The 19,393-nt window shown below is 42.0% G+C and overlaps 1 protein-coding gene across 10 annotated transcripts in view; it reads right to left on the reverse strand.

Annotated features, from left to right (window-relative positions):
- Positions 1-19,393, reverse strand: part of szt2 (SZT2 subunit of KICSTOR complex) — a 289,561-nt gene that overhangs the window by 264,100 nt on the left and 6,068 nt on the right. For all 10 annotated transcript variants that reach the window (XM_069939008.1, XM_069939001.1, XM_069939006.1 and 7 more), the window contains exons 3-6: positions 6,801-6,974; positions 2,445-2,615; positions 648-779; positions 104-266 (exon numbers count right to left, since the gene is read on the reverse strand). In XM_069939008.1, coding sequence (XP_069795109.1) covers positions 104-266; positions 648-779; positions 2,445-2,615; positions 6,801-6,974 — 640 coding nt within the window. The remainder of the gene's footprint in view (positions 1-103; positions 267-647; positions 780-2,444; positions 2,616-6,800; positions 6,975-19,393) is intronic.

The raw sequence follows: 19,393 nt of genomic DNA on the forward strand, positions 1-19,393 counted from the left end.
TCTGAAGTAAACAACATCTTATTTATGGGACTTCTAGGAAGCAATTAATTGCTTTTGGACTTAAGCAGCAGCAAAAAAAGAGACACCACTGGCAATTACTAACCGGCACTTGAATTAGACGGCAGTAACTGAAGAGAAAGAATACCATTGCGGATCATATTGACAAGACCCATATCTGATGTTACCATGGAAAAAGCCATCTTCCGTGAAGACTGATCATAAAAAACATCAGCGCTATCACCTTGGGATAAAGTCGACCGATCAGACTGTAATTTCGGGAGGAAAAAAAAAGATTAGATGTGTAAAACAGCTTGGAGCAGCTAGTTAAAAGTCAGATTGGTTAAAAGATATTTATGATCTTTTTTGTAGTACAGCTCTCAATGACATCAAAACCAAAGACGATGGCACGATACAACTTTGGCTCTGGAGCCCAGGACGTCCAGTCAACTGCCTCATTTTGTATTCACTGTGCAATTCAACATGCAGATTAGAAAGGTAAACAAGACACTGATGTACAACAGGCCCTCTGCTATTCCAAAGTACAATCGTCGCCCCTCTTACTCGAGACTCTCCAACACTGTCACAAAAGAAAATAAAAAGACCATTTAAGGCTATGACCCTTATTCTCATCGTCCTTAGATACTGACCTGCGCTTTGGGCTTGTAATGTTGTTGAAGAACTTCAGCTACATTGTTTTCAAATGCTCGCAATTGCTGATAGATATTCTGATGGAAAGTTTCTAAATTGGTTTGATCCAACAGACAGCCTTGAACCAGAACCTATAGCAAAAGGACAATGACAAATTCACTTGTAACAATATTTTCTACATGCACGTACAAGCAGCAAGATGGGATAAACGTATGTAACAATGTGGGTCATTAAGTTATTTTGGTCCTAACATTTTTGTATGACTATATGTGTCTTATGCTATTAAAAGGAGAGAAATATACAAATGAAATGCTCCAGATGTTTAAAATCTGAAAAGAAAACAGAAAATGCTGGAAACATTTAGCAAGCCAAGTAGCATCAGCGTAGAGTTAACATTTCACAAATCTGAAATGGCAGAGACTTAGCAGAAAGCATCAGTCAAAAGAAAGGGATGGTATATAACAGGGCAAAGGCCTTGATTAATTGAGTGGCACGAGTAGGAGAGGTGCCAGCTGAGAAAAGTAATAGAGGAGTAATTTTTCACCATCTCTGGAGAAGCTATACATGGATGACAAATAAAATCTGAAATTACCAGAAATTAACTGAACATGAGAAGTGCTAGAGGCAAAGGTATAAATGAATTATCCAAAATTAGTGAATTGCACAACGCAAGCTCAAAGAACTGAACGTTATCTTCCAATTAGCGCATTACCCTTGCCTGCACTGAACAATATTTCAACAACTTCAGATTAAAAGCCGTTCGAGCCTTTTATTTCACTTTTTACTGGGTTCAACTTTTTCTCTCTCCTTTTCTGGTGACTTCAAATTTAATCATCTGCAGATATACCTGTAGTAATTCACTGGTCTCTACTAACTTTCCACCACCACTAGTTGTGTCACTCAACCTCACACACTATATTATCACAGTCCTCCCCTTCTCACTGCAACAAAAAAGAAACGTTTTTGATTTCTCACCTTTCCCAGTTCTGGAAAATAGTTGTTCACCCAAAACTATCTCTCAACACAGATCTTGTGTGACCTGCTGAGAAACTTCCTCATGAATCATTTTCATGTGGCTAACGTGATTTATGGTGTGAAAAAAAAATAAAAAAATAAAAAATCATTTTCATGTAAGAAATTATCAAAACTGAAGGAGGTAAGGGGTCCAATTTGCTGGACCCCTTAACTAAAGAAGAGCACAAGAAATACAACAATGAGGTCATTTGGCTCAAGAGCCTGCTCTGCCATTCAATAAGAACAAGACTATTTGTATAAACGACAGTACAACTCCGATTTTCCCAACTGGTCGGGCGGGACAAGGTCTATTTCTAATAAACAATATTTTCGGAGAACTGGTCATTTTTTTAAAAACAGCCCAGTAGCAACAGCAAATCACATGTAGCAGTGTTTAAACAACCACACACAACAGGGGAAGGTTTTTTAAGCATGAAATAATGTTTAATTCTCACCAAAAAAAAAATAACTTGAACAAAATAAAATAAATCCAACACCAAAAACCTCAAAATTCGACTCAGGTTTATCCAAATTTTTTTTCAACCTATGACATCAGTTCTGCTCAACAAAAAAAAATTTGGATAACCCAGGATTTCTGATTGCTTCAGATATCTTCATTTATCCAAAAATATTCAGAGGCAAAATTATATCATTTCAGCTTCTAAATTTTTTGGATAAATGAGGATTTCAGATAATCGGATTTATACCGTAATAAATCATCTATGAACATGCAGCCTCGGGAAAGGTAAAACAGTCTTAAAAATTAACAACCAAGTGCTTACCTGGTGGGTTTGAAGTCCTATGATGGAAGAATAAGCAAGGATTGTAATGAATATCTCTGGCTGAAACACTATGTCCGTGCCTGGGACCTTAAACGGTCGCAGCAATTCCACTAAGCACCTCGAAAGTGCGTGAAATACTTCATCAAAAATCAGCTCACCGGTGGAATCATCCTGAGGAAGAAACAAAATTTTTCATTTAATTTAAGAAATAAACATTCAAAAAGAGGGTGGGGGGGGAAAGGTTTTAAAGGTCAATAACTAATTTCAAATATGTTCTTATTATTGCACAAAAAACAAGCCCAATTAAAAAGAAAGAAAATCTCAGATCAATAAAGAAACTTTTGCCTCCCCTATGTTACTTTGTAGCCCAAAATTACATCAAAAGCACATCAAAGAAACTACTTTGGAAAATCCTCAAACTGAGCGAAAACAAATATACAACAGCAAATGTCTTTTTCTTCCTTACTTTTTTCAGAACTTTGTAGTGTTAAAAATCACATTTAAAAAAAATTCAGTCCTTTTTTAAATCTTTCTGCAGTCTGATCCCTCCCTATTTCAGTGGCAGTCCAGTGCCTCAAATGATCCACACTTCTTCAATTTTGACCTGAGTGGCCATCATTGAATTTAATTGCTCCCACAATGGCAATCTGAAATAGAACAAATAATGGCAATGTTCTGTAGGTCAGATTCCTACTGTGCAAAGAAAGTTAATACTTCAGGACAAAGACCCTTTGTTCTGATTTGCTGAACAACTTCAGCATTTACTTAGCTTCCACTAATCCAACCTGTTCACTAGCTCCATTTCTTTCAATACAATAAAGCCGAAACTACCATTTTTCTGATTAACCATAACCATATAACCGTTTACAGCACGGAAATAGGCCATGTCGGCCCTTTAAGACCGTACCGGTTCACTTGAACAACTCCACTAGCTAAGTTTGTGATCATCTGACCTGATACCTTTCTGTGCAGTTCAGCATCAGTTCTTTTTTATAAAATAGTACAGGTAGTCCCTGACTTATGACCGTAATGGAGACAGAAGGATTGGTTGTAACTCGTCATAAGTCGGGGAATGGGAACCTTGGGCTGCCACCAGGAGTGGAGACCCCTGCATACAGTACTACTAATACAAAATATGAACTTGAACAGTAGTTTTAATATTTTATGAAAAATTTGGTCATATGTGCGGGTGGACATAACTTGCATAGGTCAGACATTATTCTTATACAGCATTCACAAATACAGAACATAATCACATAACCATATAACCACCTACAGCACAGAACAGGCCAGTTCGGCCCTACTAGTTCATGCCGTAACAAATCCCCACCCTCCTAGTCCCACTGATCAGCACCCGGTCCATACCCCTCCAGTCCTCTCCTCTCCATGTAACTATCCAGTCTTTCCTTAAATGTAACCAATGATCCCGCCTCGACCACGTCTGTCAGAAGCTCATTCCACATCCCTACTAACCTTTGCGTAAAGAAATTTCCCCTCATGTTCCCCTTATAATTTTCCCCCTTCAATCTTAAACCATGCCCTCTAGTTTGGATCTCCCCCACTCTTAATTAAAAAGCCTATCCACGTTTACTCTGTCTGTCCCTTTTAAAATCTTAAACACCTCTATCAAGACCCCTCCCAATCTTCTACGCTCCAGAGAAAAAAGCCCTAGTCTGCACAACCTTTCCCTGTAGCTCAAACCTTGAAATCCTGTCAACATTCTCGTGAACCTTCTCTGCACTCTCTCTATTTTGTTTATATCTTTCCTATAATTTGGTGACCAAAACTGTACACAGTACTCCAAATTTGGCCTCACCAATGCCTTGTACAATTTCATCATAACCTCCCTACTCTTGAATTCAATACTCCGATTTATGAAGGCCAACATTCCAAATGCCTTCTTCACCACACCATCTACCTGAGTATCAGCCTTGAGGGTACTATTTACCACAACTCCTAAATCCCTTTGTTGCTCTGCACATCTCAATAGCCTACCATTTAATGCATATGACCTATTTAGATTTACTGTCAGATATATACTGAAAACAAAATGTATGATATGCATGTTTTTGGAGGGCAGTAATGGGTACCATTATTTTCCATACTATAGTAAGTAATATAGTAAGAATATTCTTATTAGGTAGCCCTGACTTTCATTTTTTAATCTGACAGAAAACATCATGAGGCATGGACATTCTTTAAATATTTATGTGGAGCTTGAATCACTTACCCAGGAGAACAATTAACATACAAGCAAACAGACAAAATAAACTTATTTCCAGAGCAATTGTATGAAACCATACACTTTGAAATGGTTGTTAAATTTTAAAACTAAGCATTTTTATTTTACCTCCTAGTTTGTTCAATTTCTCATCTTTTACATGTAGATTGCTTTTAATATTCTTAATGGAGGAAGGAAATTGTAAAACCGTTGGACAGTTCAGATTTTAGAGATTTTATTCATTTTGCCATCATATGCATAAATAACCACTCAACATGAAAACCACAAAAAAAAACACATAACAGATGCAAAACTGGGCAACGTGCAAAGTTCTAAATTCACATAAAAACATTTTTTTTTTGGAAGTTCAGGCAGGAACAGAGCTGCAAAATATCACTTCTCAACAAAATCTAACCATGTGCCTTTATTGAAGCATGTTTAAGATAGTAAAACAACCCAAGGAATTTCAATGGAATGAAACCAAACTTGGCAATGATGTTAAGAAAAGTGATCTAAACTTAGTTGGAAGAGATAAAATACAAGTAAATCTATAAGCCAAAATCATAAAGGACTTTCATTTCCCTGGTCACAACCTCTTCTCACTGATACCTTCAGGAAGAAAGTACAGACACCTGAAGTATAGCATCTAAGGGTTCAAAAACAGTTCCTCCCCCCTCCCCACAGCCAATGGCTCTTGTAGCTTCCCCTAATCCCCCAACCATAAACTACTCTGGTGCCACAAAAAACAATCCTGTCTGCACTACTGAAACAACACTTTTTTTTCTTGCTAATAATTTCAACTGAGAATATTTAGTATCTATCTTCTATATTTATTATTTCTTTAAAAGATTGCAGGTTTTTTTAAACAAAAATACCTACTTGGTTGCAGCAAGTAGAAGTTTTGGTGCATACACACATTGTACTTAGATGTATGATATACTCATTGCCAATATTAAGGAGAGAAAGAAAATGGAGGGAATGGTTAGGTTGATGTGGAGCAAGTTTACAAAGCTTGGCACAATTTTGCAGGTCAAAAGGCTCGATCTATGATGTACTCCTAAATACAAGCAGCAAGGAGAAGTTTAGGGATTTATTAACAGGATAAAAGAAAGAACAACATGTATAAACTCCTTTTCACATCAATGAAGGAGAGGCGACTCACTGTAGAAAAACCTGTGCAACATCTATCTCTCATAAAAAGATATCTATTGACTTCAGGAAACTGGACAAACATCAGACAGTAATAGCTTGGAAATCAACAAAGCCCAGATATCATTCATTAGACTCAAAGCAACTTCAGAAAAACTACCGTATATACTTGTGTAATAGTCGAGTTTTTTTTTGGACCAATTTTTCAGGTCAAATTTAGGGAGGGGGAGGTCGACTTTTACAGGGGTCATACTTTTGACCATGGTACATACTTGCATCGATCAAGGCGCCGGGAGATCAGATGGCCAGGACCAGGTTGTGAGTCTATGTTTGGGGTGTCGGGAGCTTGGATAGGCAGCCCGGGCGAGAGTCCACGGTTGGAGCGTCAGGAGCTCTGGTGGGCATGCAGCCAGGGCGAAGGTCCATGATTGGGGCACTGGAAGCTCCGCTAAGCGGGCGGCTGGAGCGAGATCCACAGTTAAGGCGTCGGGAGCTTCGGTGGGTGGACAGTCGGGGTGAGGATCTGCAGACAAGGCTTAGGGAGCTCCAGGAGGCAGGGGCCAGGGCGAGGATTCACCATCAAGACCTCAGAAGCTCTAGTGGTGGGGGATCAAGCCAAAAGTAAGGGGGGTTGGGGTCAACTTTTACACAGAGCATACAGAAAGCATGGTTTAAAAATGGAGGGGGTGGGGGTGGCGTTGACTATTACACAATTATATTGGTATAGTTTGAATGATCAAATGAACCATCATTTCCATACAAATGACAATGGCAGGATTCAACAAGACATTTAATGTACAAATTACTGAAGCAACTCATTAAATTATTCCGATTATCAATTATATGAACTTTTATTTGCTACATAAAACTTGTAGAAATGTACGTTTCAAGCACTTATAATCTATTAACAAAAGATTCAAATTGATTAAGTTCCCAATACTTATTTAAATGCAGTTATCCGACCTCCAAATACGACAATTACTTACCACAATCCCAGTGGATGGACTGAGATCCAATTCAATAACAAAACGATATCGCTGAGCAAGAAATGTAATGTGGGTTGAGGGTACTAACTGGTAAGCGTGAGCAGTAACAGGTTCACCCTGCTGCCAGCCTTTCGGTAGGACACTAAAAATATCCAGTTCATTCTTGGAGTTGAGCTATGAAAAAAAAATCAATGGCATAAAGTATTGCTGTTAGAAAATGTGCTTCATTCATTTTTTTTTAATATAAAGTACAATTCCATCTTTCCTTCAGAAAGTAAGAACTATGGTGTAAAACTGGCAATTATCAAATAAATTACAACAGCAACAAAACAATCAGAAGTTTTTTTTAAAATACAACTTAATACAAAAAGCAAAATGAGAAATTCCTGTTGTGAGATTTACCATGGTGAAATTCTCTCATTCAATGTAACACGAAGCTTCACAATATAAACTGATAATCTGGCATCCTTGTGACTTTGGCAGTGCCACATGAGCAGACTTACCAGGTTATTTTATTCCTACTGATACCACAACAATCTTAAATGCTGGTCCCAGGCCACCAGTGAGTTTAAAGGGATTGATGGAAATTTGATCCTAGCAAGTTTAAATGGAGTGTGGGTTACAGAAGTAGGCAAGTCATATGCTGAACTATCTGGACTTCCAAGCAATCATTTTTTTGCACCACATGGTACTTTCTGCTGTTACATTCTGATTAATTCTTGCTAATGGAGAAATTCCCACACCCCAAAAATCCACAGAATGCTGAAGCAAAGAATGACGAGATTAACCACAGATTTTGCATAATTCATGATTTAAAATTGATTTACCATATTTTATGAGTGTCTTTATATTAAATAGCTAAATTTCAATTTGTATCACAACAAATTTAGTATCAATTGTCTCTGCTTATTGACTTAGTGAGTACTAACACAATGTAATGCATCATCAAGGATCCACACCACCCAGCACATGCTCTGTTCTCACAGCTGCCATCAGGAGGTTTTAGTGCCTCAAGACCCACACCACCAGGTTCAGGAACAGCTGCTACCCCTCTACCATCAGACACCTCAACAATAAACTCCACAGGAGGAGTCACGTGATGGAGTAGTGGCCGGTCGGGAAAACCAGCCCTCTCCAGAAAAATAGGAAAAAAAGTTAGGAAAAGACAAAGCACAACAAAAATAAAATATAAGAAATAGAAGATAAAGTTACAGAGAAGAGAAAGAAGATGGCACCCAAGAAGAAGAAAGTAAAAACAACCAAAAAAAAGTAGAAAAGTCGCCGGAGAAGAAGGAAGAAGGCCTTACCTGCACGAAGGAACAGGGAGCTATGGTGGCAAGGAGTGCCCGATCCCCGAGGTTAGTGCCGGCCCTGGGGAGTCGCGACCTCCTGGCCGGTGGACTTCAAAAATGGCTCTCGAAGCCAAATAAAAGTACACAACTGCGCAATCAAAGGAAAAAGAAGACACCGATGGAAAGGGGGCTCAGCAGAGGAGCGGACAGCCACAGCGCAAACAGCTGAGGGACGCCCGACACCAGGGTGCTCAACTGGAAGACAAGAAAGGCGGCAGAGGAGGGAGAGAGGAAAGAGATGAGGGAGAAAGATGGAGAGGTGACCAACAGACGAGCAGCCCGGGAGGGGAGGACCAGCAGCAAGAGGCCCAGCAAGAGGAAGCCCGAGAAAGAGATTCAAGCAGCTCATCAGGAAAAACAGAAGTACAAACACAAAGAAGAGAAGAAGACACAAACACAGGGACACACAGAAGAAGAGGAAGAAGAAGACCAAGATTTTCACAAAGAAACAGAAGGTAAAACAGATGGACAGAATATAGATAAAGCTTTTTCTGAAGAACAAATGAGAGCACTAAAAGAATGGTTATCATTAGAATTTAGTGCAATTAAAAGGAAAATGAAAAGAGCAGAAGATAAATGCAAAGTTTAGAGCAGGTCATGACAGAAATAGGGAAAAGAGTAGAGAATGTGGAAGAGCAGGAAACGGCTGTTGAAATGGAAGTAAATGACAAGAGAAAAATTGGAAGAAAGTGACAAAAAAATTAAAGAGACACAAGTGTTGTTATCTAAGAAAATTGATATGTTGGAAAATTATAGTAGGTGAAACAACATAAAAATAGTGGATCTGAAGGAGGGTGAAGAAGGCACAGATATGAAGGAATTTATAAAAGGATGGATCCTGATGGTCCTGGGAATGACAGAAATGCAGGAAGAAATGGAAATAGAAAGGCCACACAGAGCACTAGCTCCGAAACTGCAGACACATCAAAAACCAAGATCCATCTTAGTAAAATTTTTTGAGATATACAACAAGAGAAAATATAGTGGAGCGGGCAAGGAATAACGTTAGAGAAGATAATAAGCCATTGGAATACGAAGGTCAAAAAATATTTTATTACCCAGACACAAGTTTTGAACCCTTAAAGAGGAGGAAGGAGTTTAATACAGCGAAAACGACTTTATGGAAAAAAGGTTACAAATTCATGTTAAGATATCCAGCCGTGCTTAAAATATTTATATCCGAGGAGCAAAACAGACTGTTCTCGGATCGAGAGGAAGCACAAGAATTGGCAGAACGCTTGCAGGACAGAAGAAGAGATGAAGAGATGTAACAATAATGAAGAACAGCGATAAAGTATATATAAAAATGTAAAAACAATGTATATGTAAAGAACTAAAGAGGGAAAAGAGAAGGGAAGGAAGGAAGGGGGGAAAAAAATTAGCTTTGTTATATGTGTAAAAAAAAATGTTTTCTGGGGAGGCCTGGGGGGGGGGGGGAAGAGGGAATAACTGTCACCGTGAAATCAGTTGACGCTTGCGAGCAAGATCGAAATCCAAGTGGAAAGGGGAGTTGTGGTTGCCCAGCAAGAGACAAGGGGCAACTCAGAAAGGGGGTGAGCATTTGGGGTTCAGGTATTATTGGGTGTGGTGACTGTTGGGGTATTATGTTTTAAATGTGTTGTCGTACATTGAGTTTAATAAGGGAAAACTAAGGTGAAAATGGGGAAAAGGGGGATGGAGGTGGCAAGGAGGTGGAAAAGAGGTGTAAGCAAGATATAAGATGGCCACGTTGAACTATATGACAATAAATATTAATGGAATACATAACAAAATTAAAAGGAAGAGACTATTAAATTTACTGAAGAAGGAAAAAACAGATATAACATTTGTGCAGGAAATGCATCTAACTGAAGTGGAACATAACAAATTAAAGAAAGACTGGGTAGGACACGTAGCAGCAGCATCCTATAAATCAAAAGCCAGAGGTGTACCCATATTAGTTAACAAAAATGTACCAATTAAAATAGAGGAGGAAATAATAGATCCAGCAGGGAGGTATGTAATGATAAAGTGTCAGATATGCTCAATATATATGCACCTAAAAAAGAGGATCAAAAGTTTATGCAGGATATTTTTTTGAAGATTGCAGACACATAAGGAAAGATATTGATAGGAGGGGATTTTAACCTTAATTTGGATCCAATGTTGGATAAAACAAGCATAAAGAATAAAGTAGCCAAATTTATGGTTAAACCAATGCAGGAAATGAAGCTTATGGATATATGGAGGCAACACCAAAAAGAGAAGGAATATTCATATTATTCGAGTAGGCACAAAACATTCTCAAGGATTGATATGTTTTTGTTGTCGGCCCATATTCAAGGGAGAGTTAGGAAAACTGAGTATAAAGCTAGACTACTATCAGATCATTCACCCCTGTTATTAGCAATAGAACTGGAGGACATCCCACCAAGAACATATAGATGGAGGTTAAACTCCATGCTACGTAAAAGGCAGGAATTTAGAGAGTTTATTAAATGCCAAATTAAAACATATTTTGAAATAAGCACAGAATCAATGAAAGACAAATTTATATTTTGGGACGCAATGAAAGCCTTCATTAGAGGACAGATAGTAAGTTATGTAAATAAGATGATGTCTTGGGTAAACTTATACCTCTCATTTTGTTCATTTAGATTGGTCACAGTGTTTGAGCTACCGAAAGAAAATAGACACACACACCGAGAGCAGTTCAGTTTATACAAATGTTTATTACTAATTCAAAAGCTGATTTCACACTACAATATGCAAGCCCTTCCCAACTATACTTATCAACGCTTGGACTGGTCCCAACTGCCGAAGCGAGGCAACGACTGCACACTTGTAGTAGGTTGTCAGGGCGCTGGTAGCAGCTTCTCCACCTCCTCCGACCGGGACGTTGCTCGGACTCTGGCTGTTCTTCCTTCTTGACAAGGGGTGTTCCCACCCCTCGGAGAGTCTAAACTTCAGCAGCAGGACCACAGGCTTATATACCCCAAAAACAATTAATCATGCGCCTACTCCTTCTAATATTTGTCAGTCAAAATCAAAACTGAACATTACATTCTACAATTTAGAAGATTAATTATTATGGAACCAGGATGTTATAACTTCCTGGTTTATCTCGTAGATACAAAGACTTATTAAAACTTCTCGAGCAAGACAGGTTGTGACCAATTCGTCAATTTCAGAGTGTTGCATTTGACAACTGCTTTCCCTGGGCCTCACAGTGGAATTCCATTTCAAAGTGTATCTTCAGATAAGTCCCCATGGCTGAGTTTAATTACATCTGCTAGTTCTGAAAGTAAGGTGACCTGCGTGTGGACCCAGTGTCGTCAGTTCCACATAAGCAAAAAGCATCTGGGTACATGGTTTTAATCCTCCATTACATTCCACCCCTTGGTCACAATCTGTCATTTGCGAAGCCTAACCAGTATTTGAGTACAGAGGGAGCAAAAAAAGAGAAATCAAAACAACAATTACAAAGATAAGCAATGACGCAAGCAACCAACGGAGGATAGTGTGGCCCACTCCCCCAAATGTAGCAGTTAGCCATGAGAAAGGATTCCAACCAAGGCTCAAATTATCCTTGTTGGCCACAATACCCAGATACTGGAGCTCACGAACAGATTTTGAAACATGCTGAACAATAACATATTTATATAAGCTGCACTTGAGGCTGGTGACTGAGGACTTCCTTGGTGTAATGCATCGGACCGTGTTTCCCATGGGGAACTCCCTTGGAACGTCCTCGACATTACAAATCCAATTGCTGGCATCAAAGCAGCTGTTAAGCCAGATCACCAGGAGTGTAAAATGGAGAACCTGGAACAAAGAAGCCTGACACATGTCACTCACGATACCATAAGCGTTCAGTGTTTAAACAGACTAAATCATCCTGTCCCTCAATAGCTACCCACCGAGTGTTACCCTGGGCAGGTGTCACTATTTCCCCTTTTACAGGAGGGCCACTACCTGGTGGTGCCACCCATACCTTTTGTCCAACATTCTCTAGTTCGGGGATGGGGGGCAATGACTGTTATTCCTCTGGAATAGGCTGTAGTTCAGGAGCGTGAAGAAGTCGGTGGAAAGGTGTACCTCCTTTTAAAGGGCGATGATTCAAATTGTCGACTGCCTGCTGCAGCACATGGCACCATCCCTTCTGGGTCCCCAGTGATGTTAACCAACGAATTTGTTCCTTCAGTAAGCCGTTCATTTGTTCAACTAACCCGGCAGCCTGCGGGTAATAAGGAATATGGTGGACCCATAAAATACCGTTGTCATTTGCCCAATCACAGATTGCTTTCCCGGAGAAGTGCGAGCCATTATCAGAGTGAATCTCCTCTGGAACATCATAACGATAAATCAAATGGTTTAGTCCTTGGATAGTGCTAGCTTGGTCAGCCGTCTTGGTGGGAAAAGTAAAAACCAGGCCCGAAAAGGTGTCAACCATTACTAGGACGTAATATTTACCCATACAGTCTAGCATGGGGCCTATGTAATCAATTTGCCAGACCGCAGCTGAGTGAACACCCCGTTTTATTTGGCCATGCGGACCAGGTGGAACGGTATGGAACTTCACAAGCTGACATTCTGGGCATGTACGTACGACCATGCGGACATCATCCTGATGGACGGATAAAGCATGTGTACGGGACCACATAGCTGATCCCTTCTCCCCCAAATGACCACTCTGTTCATGTGCCCATCGAGCCAGGGCGACGGTATCAGCACAGCTGATAGTGGCAAGCTGATCTGCTACTGCATTATGTTGAGCCATGTTAGTCGCCATATTGGTATGGGCATCAACGTGATAAACGGTTATCTCACGATGGTGGGAAGCATCCCACAACAGCTGCCACAACTCTTTGCCCCATACTGGGCGGTCATGTATCATCCAGTTGTTCTTTTGCAAATCAGGCATCCATACCACAAGTCCATTAGCCAAAGCCCAGGAATCAGTAAACAGGCGAAGAGGGTGATCATGGGGATCTAGTGGTAAAGTGACTGCCTTCAACTCATCATACTGACTGGAGCCACCATCCCCCTCCTCTGATAAGTGAGTTCCTGACCTGGGATGGTAAGCCACCTGTTCGTGTACGCGGCCCACCCCTTCAGGCCCTCTGGTCGCATGACTCTGAATATACCACTTCCATTTAACAATAGAAGACTGCTGAGCCCTCCCGATCTTTAGATTAGCATTATTAGCCAGGACCCAATTCATTATAGGAAGTGCAGGTCGCAATTGAACATCTGCATCACCTGTAATTCTTTCAGTCTCTAGCAGGGCCCAGTAACAGGCTAGTAACTGTTGTTCAAAAACAGAATAACGAGTGGCAGCCTCAGGCATGGTACGTGACCAGAATCCCAGCGGGACTCGGCGACCCTCTTGTTTCTGCCAGAGGCTCCAGGAGGCCACATCATCAATATAATGGTGAATTGAGAGGGAAGGCGATACTGGAAGGTGGGTGAAGGTATACTGGCGCCCCTTCCAGGTAAAGGCGAACTGATCCTGTGAGTCCTCAGCTATAAGAATACTGAAGAAGGCGTTAGCGAGATCAATGACAGCATACCATGTTCCTGAGTTCCCAGTAGCAATGTTTTCAATAAGGGTGACAATGTCCGGAACTGCTGAAGCAAGTGGTGGGGCATGTTTGTTCAAAAAACGATAATCAACTGTCATTCTCCAGGAGCCGTCCGGCTTCTGGACCGGCCAAACGGGGCTATTAAAGGGCGATGTTACGGGCCTCACTACCCCTTCTTCTTGCAGAGCATCGATGGTGGCAGTAATCTCTTCCTGCCCCCCAGGGAGACGATATTGTGGAATGCACACTGGTTTCATGGGGGCTGGCACCATCACAGGATCCCACTTAGCCTGACCCACTACTAGTTTTTTTGTAATAGTTCGAATTCCAAATTCAAATCCCCCTTGGCTAGTATTAAGGGCCATACCGGCCAACATATTAATACCCAGGATACACTCGTCAGTAGCAGCCACCAGGGCATGTAACCAGACAGGGGAAGGGCTATCACCCACCATGGCACAGACTTTTATTTCCTTTGCCAGGGTGACCGCTCCTCCCAACCCCTCTATTCGAAAGGCCGGTCCAGTCCAGAGGTCGGGATTACCAGGAATCACCGAGCGCTCTGCACCGCTGTCGACCAAAGCCAAGTATTGGCGATCATTACCCCCACCCCAGTGGATTGTTAACGGTATGTAGGGCCGCGGATCCCCGTGTGTGCGCCGTGTCTCGATGGAGTAGACACGGAAATCCTGCCCACACCTTCAGGCTTCAGAAGGGTTCGGGGGCTTCCAGGACCACATGCTATTGTTATCTTTAAGAGCCTGTTTAACCCATTGTTTTACCTCATCATGAGTAACTGGAGCAGGAGAAGCCAGCTCGATAGAAGCAGCAGTGGGAGCAGAAAGCACAGCTGGGCCAGGAGGACTCAGCAGCTGGGGATGATGTTCCCCTGCTTTTTGCCTAAATCGATCTCCAATGGCAGCCAGCTCTTTTACAGAGAAATCACGAATCATTGACTCCTTCTGACCCCTGTTCCCACTTTGGCTCACAGGGTCCACCACCCAGTCTAGGGGAGGAGGTGGAGGCCATCCAACAGAGGGAGTAGGCCATAGAGCATAAGCAGGGGTTTGGGTATTTTCCCCTGGGTCCACATGGGAAACCGGGGTATCTATCCCTTCCATCTCTACCCTTACATCATCCCCCCTTCTGTCTGTTTGGGAAATCTGCTGCCTTATAGGGCGGGCGTGAACAGCAGATGGAGAGGGTAGTATGTTAGACACATGCTGAGGAGTATCTGCATTATTACCATTGTCATTCCAGATATTCCCATCCCAATCCTCAATTACATCAGGATCGTCACCATTCCTTATCATGGCATGAATACGATATGGATCGGGTTCTACTCCATGCCTTTCCTTATCTGCACAGAGCTGCTGCTGGAGTTTAATATTACGGCAAATCATTTGGACATGCTTATCTTCCCATTCTTTGGCTCTGTCCTGACTGGTGCGAACAATCTCGCTCATCATGGAACAGCATTGTCGCAGGACTTGTAGCTCCTCCTCTAATTGCTTTCTTTTGCACTGAGATTCTACTTCTCTTTGAATTAATTCTGCTTCACGCTGAACGGAGTGGCGTAATGCTGTGGCCAGCAACCAAAAACCATTCGTCAGCGTTCCCTTTTTATCAGGAAATTTACTTTGTCGAAGGAGAGTGGCAACCCGCACTCCCAGAGGTGCACTTGATGAGTCTAACTTCTCATCCCAACTAATGGGTGGTCCCAACAAAGACAGGGTATTGGCCAACATGCCAAACCCATCGTCTTTGGAAGTCCATCCAGGAATCAAGAACTGCTCAGGGCTCACCTGTTTCTTTCGGCGAAACATCTTGAGACCAACCCTGCTCGCTGCGCCAATTGTCTTGAGTAAACTTATACCTCTCATTTTGTTCATTTAGATTGGTCACAGAGTTTGAGCTACCGAAAGAAAATAGACACACACACCGAGAGCAGTTCAGTTTATACAAATGTTTATTACTAATTCAAAAGCTGATTTCACACTACAATATGCAAGCCCTTCCCAACTATACTTATCAACGCTTGGACTGGTCCCAACTGCCGAAGCGAGGCAACGACTGCACACTTGTAGTAGGTTGTCAGGGCGCTGGTAGCAGCTTCTCCACCTCCCCCGACCGGGACGTTGCTCGGACTCTGGCTGTTCTTCCTTCTTGACAAGGGGTGTTCCCACCCCTCGGAGAGTCTAAACTTCAGCAGCAGGACCACAGGCTTATATACCCCAAAAACAATTAATCATGCGCCTACTCCTTCTAATATTTGTCAGTCAAAATCAAAACTGAACATTACATTCTACAATTTAGAAGATTAATTATTATGGAACCAGGATGTTATAACTTCCTGGTTTATCTCATAGATACAAAGACTTATTAAAACTTCTCGAGCAAGACAGGTTGTGACCAATTCGTCAATTTCAGAGTGTTGCATTTGACAACTGCTTTCCCTGGGCCTCACAGTGGAATTCCATTTCAAAGTGTATCTTCAGATAAGTCCCCATGGCTGAGTTTAATTACATCTGCTAGTTCTGAAAGTAAGGTGACCTGCGTGTGGACCCAGTGTCGTCAGTTCCACATAAGCAAAAAGCATCTGGGTACATGGTTTTAATCCTCCATTACAGATGAAAAAGGATAACAATCGGGAAATAGAGCAGTTGGAAAGGGAGATAGTAAGTACAGAAAAGTAATTAGTAAAAAGGGATGATATAACAAAAAGGAGAGAATTGGCAGACAAAAAAATAAAATACGAAACACTACAAACGTATAAGGTGGAGAAGAACATAATGAAAACAAAGCAAAAGTATTACGAACTGAGAGGAAAAACACATAAAATATTAGCCTGGCAACTTAAAACAGAACAAGCTAAAAGAACTGTATTAGCATCAAGGAAAAAGGACAAACAAATTACATATAACCAAACAAAGATTAATGAAAACTTTAAGGAATTTTATGAACAATTATACCAAACTGAGAATGAGGGGAAAGATGATAAAATAGAGGAATTTTTAGCTAAAATTAAATTGCTGAAATTGCATGAAGAGGAACAAAACAAACTAATAAAACCATTTGAAATAGAGGAAGTACAGAATATATTAAAAAAGCTGCCGAACAATAAAATGCCTGGAGAGGATGGATTCCCAATAGAATTCTACAAAACATTTAAAGAGTTATTAATTCCTCCTCTCCTGGAACTAATGACCAGATAGAAGAAACACAAAATTTGCCAGATTCATGTAAGACAGCAATAATTACAGTAAAACCAAAGACAGGGAAGGATCCATTAACACCAGCATCATATAGACCAATATCTCTACTTAACTCAGATTATAATAGCGAAATTATTACCAAACAGATTGGCCGAGTGTGTACCAATAAGATTAAAACAAGATCAAACTGGATTTATTAAGAAAAGACGAGCAGCGGATAACGTCTGTAAACTTATTAATCTAATTTATGCAGTTCAAGGAAATAAGAAATCAACAGTGGCTGTTGCTTTAGATGCAGAAAAAGCCTTCGACAGAGTAAAGTGGAACTACTTATTTAAAGTATTACAGAAGTTCAATCTACCAGAAAAATATATTAATTGGATTAAAGCATTGTATAATAGACCTTTGACGAAGGTTGCAGTAATTGGATATGTATTGAACCAATTTAAATTAAGTAGGTCAACTAGACAGGGATGTCCATTATCCCCCCCCCCTCATTGTTTGCCTTAGCAATAGAACCTTTGGTCCCAACAAAGCTTGAAAAACTCATGCAGTTTGGCATGCAGAGTTTTGCCGCCAGCCTTCCAGACTTCTGGGGGGATTCCATCCATACCTGCTGCTTTGCCACTTTTCAGTTGTTCGATTGCCTTATATGTCTCATCCAGGGTGGGAACCTCATCCAGCTCTAGCCTTAGGGGCTGTTGAGGGAGCTGGAGCAGGGCGGAATCTTGGACTGAGCGGTTGGTACTGAAAAGAGATTGGAAGTGTTCTGACCATCGGTTGAGGATGGAGATCTTGTCGTTGAGGAGGACTTTGCCGTCTGAGCTGCGCAGCGGGCTTTGGACTTGGGGTGAGGGGCCGTACACAGCCTTTAGAGCCTCGTAGAAACCCCTGAAGTCGCCAATGTCCGCGCTGAGCTGTGTTCGTTTGGCGAGGCTAGTCCACCACTCATTTTGGATCTCCCGGAGTTTGCGCTGAAGATGGCTGCATGCGCGACGGAAGGCTTGTTTCTTCTCTGGACAGGACGGCTTTGTAAGGTGAGCCTGGTGGGCAGCTCGCTTCTTTGCCAGCAGCTCCTGGATTTCCTGGCTGTTTTCGTCAAACCAGTCCTTGTTTTTCCTGGAGGAGAAGCCCAGTACCTCTTCAGTGGATTGCAGTATGGTAGTCTTCAACTGATCCCAGAGGGTTTCAGGGGACGGGTCCGTGAGGCGGGTTGCAACGTCGAGCTTTGCTTTGAGGTTTGCCTGGAAGTTTCCTCTCGCTTCGTCTGACTGCAGTTTTCCAACATTGAACCTCTTTCTGGGGGCTTTATTGTTCCTGGGCTTTGGCTTGAAGTGAAGGTTGAGCTTGCAGTGAACCAGCCGGTGGTCAGTGTGGCATTCCGCGTTAGGCATGACCCTGGTGTGGAGCACATCTTGTTTGTCACTTTCTCGCACCAGGATGTAGTCCAGGAGGTGCCAGTGTTTGGATCGGGGATGCATCCAGGTGGTCTTAAGGCTGTCCCTCTGCTGAAAAAGGGTGTTTGTAATGACAAGCCGCTGTTCTGCGCAGAGCTCCAACAGGAGGCGCCCATTGTCGTTGCACTTGCCGACGCCATGCTTGCCCAGGATTCCTGGCCAGGTTTCTGAGTCTTTGCCGACACGAGCGTTGAAGTCGCCCAGGATGACAACCTTGTCGGCTGTAGGGGTACGTTGGATGAGGTTGCGCAGGTCGGTGTAGAACTTGTTCTTTTCTGCTGGTTCCGCCTGGAGGGTTGGAGCATAGACACTGATGAGGGTGATGTGACGCTTGTTTTGAAGTGGGAGTCGCATGGACATGATTCGGTCCGAGAGGCCTGTCGGAAGGTTTTCGAGTTTGGAGGCAATGAAGCTCTTGACCATGAAGCCTACACCAGATAGGCGTCGTTCATCCGAAGGCTTGCCAGACCAGTAGAGGCGGCAAAACTCTGCATGCCAAACTGCATGAGTTTTTCAAGCTTTGTTGGGACCAAGGTAAACTGCCTCAGGATCTTCGTGATGCCACCATCATCACCCTGTACAAAAACAAAGGCGAGAAATCAGACTGCTCAAACTACAGGGGAATCACGTTGCTCTCCATTGCAGGCAAAATCTTCGCTAGGATTCTACTAAATAGAATAATACCTAGTGTCGCTGAGAATATTCTCCCAGAATCACAGTGCGGCTTTCGCGCTAACAGAGGAACCACTGACATGGTCTTTGCCCTCAGACAGCTCCAAGAAAAGTGTAGAGAACAAAACAAAGGACTCTACATCACCTTTGTTGACCTCACCAAAGCCTTCGACACCGTGAGCAGGAAAGGGCTTTGGCAAATACTAGAGCGCATCGGATGTCCCCCAAAGTTCCTCAACATGATTATCCAACTGCACGAAAACCAACAAGGTCGGGTCAGATACAGCAATGAGCTCTCTGAACCCTTCTCCATTAACAATGGCGTGAAGCAAG

The sequence above is a fragment of the Narcine bancroftii genome, chromosome 5 (assembly GCF_036971445.1).
Source record: "Narcine bancroftii isolate sNarBan1 chromosome 5, sNarBan1.hap1, whole genome shotgun sequence".
In the NCBI taxonomy this organism is placed as follows: domain Eukaryota; kingdom Metazoa; phylum Chordata; class Chondrichthyes; order Torpediniformes; family Narcinidae; genus Narcine; species Narcine bancroftii.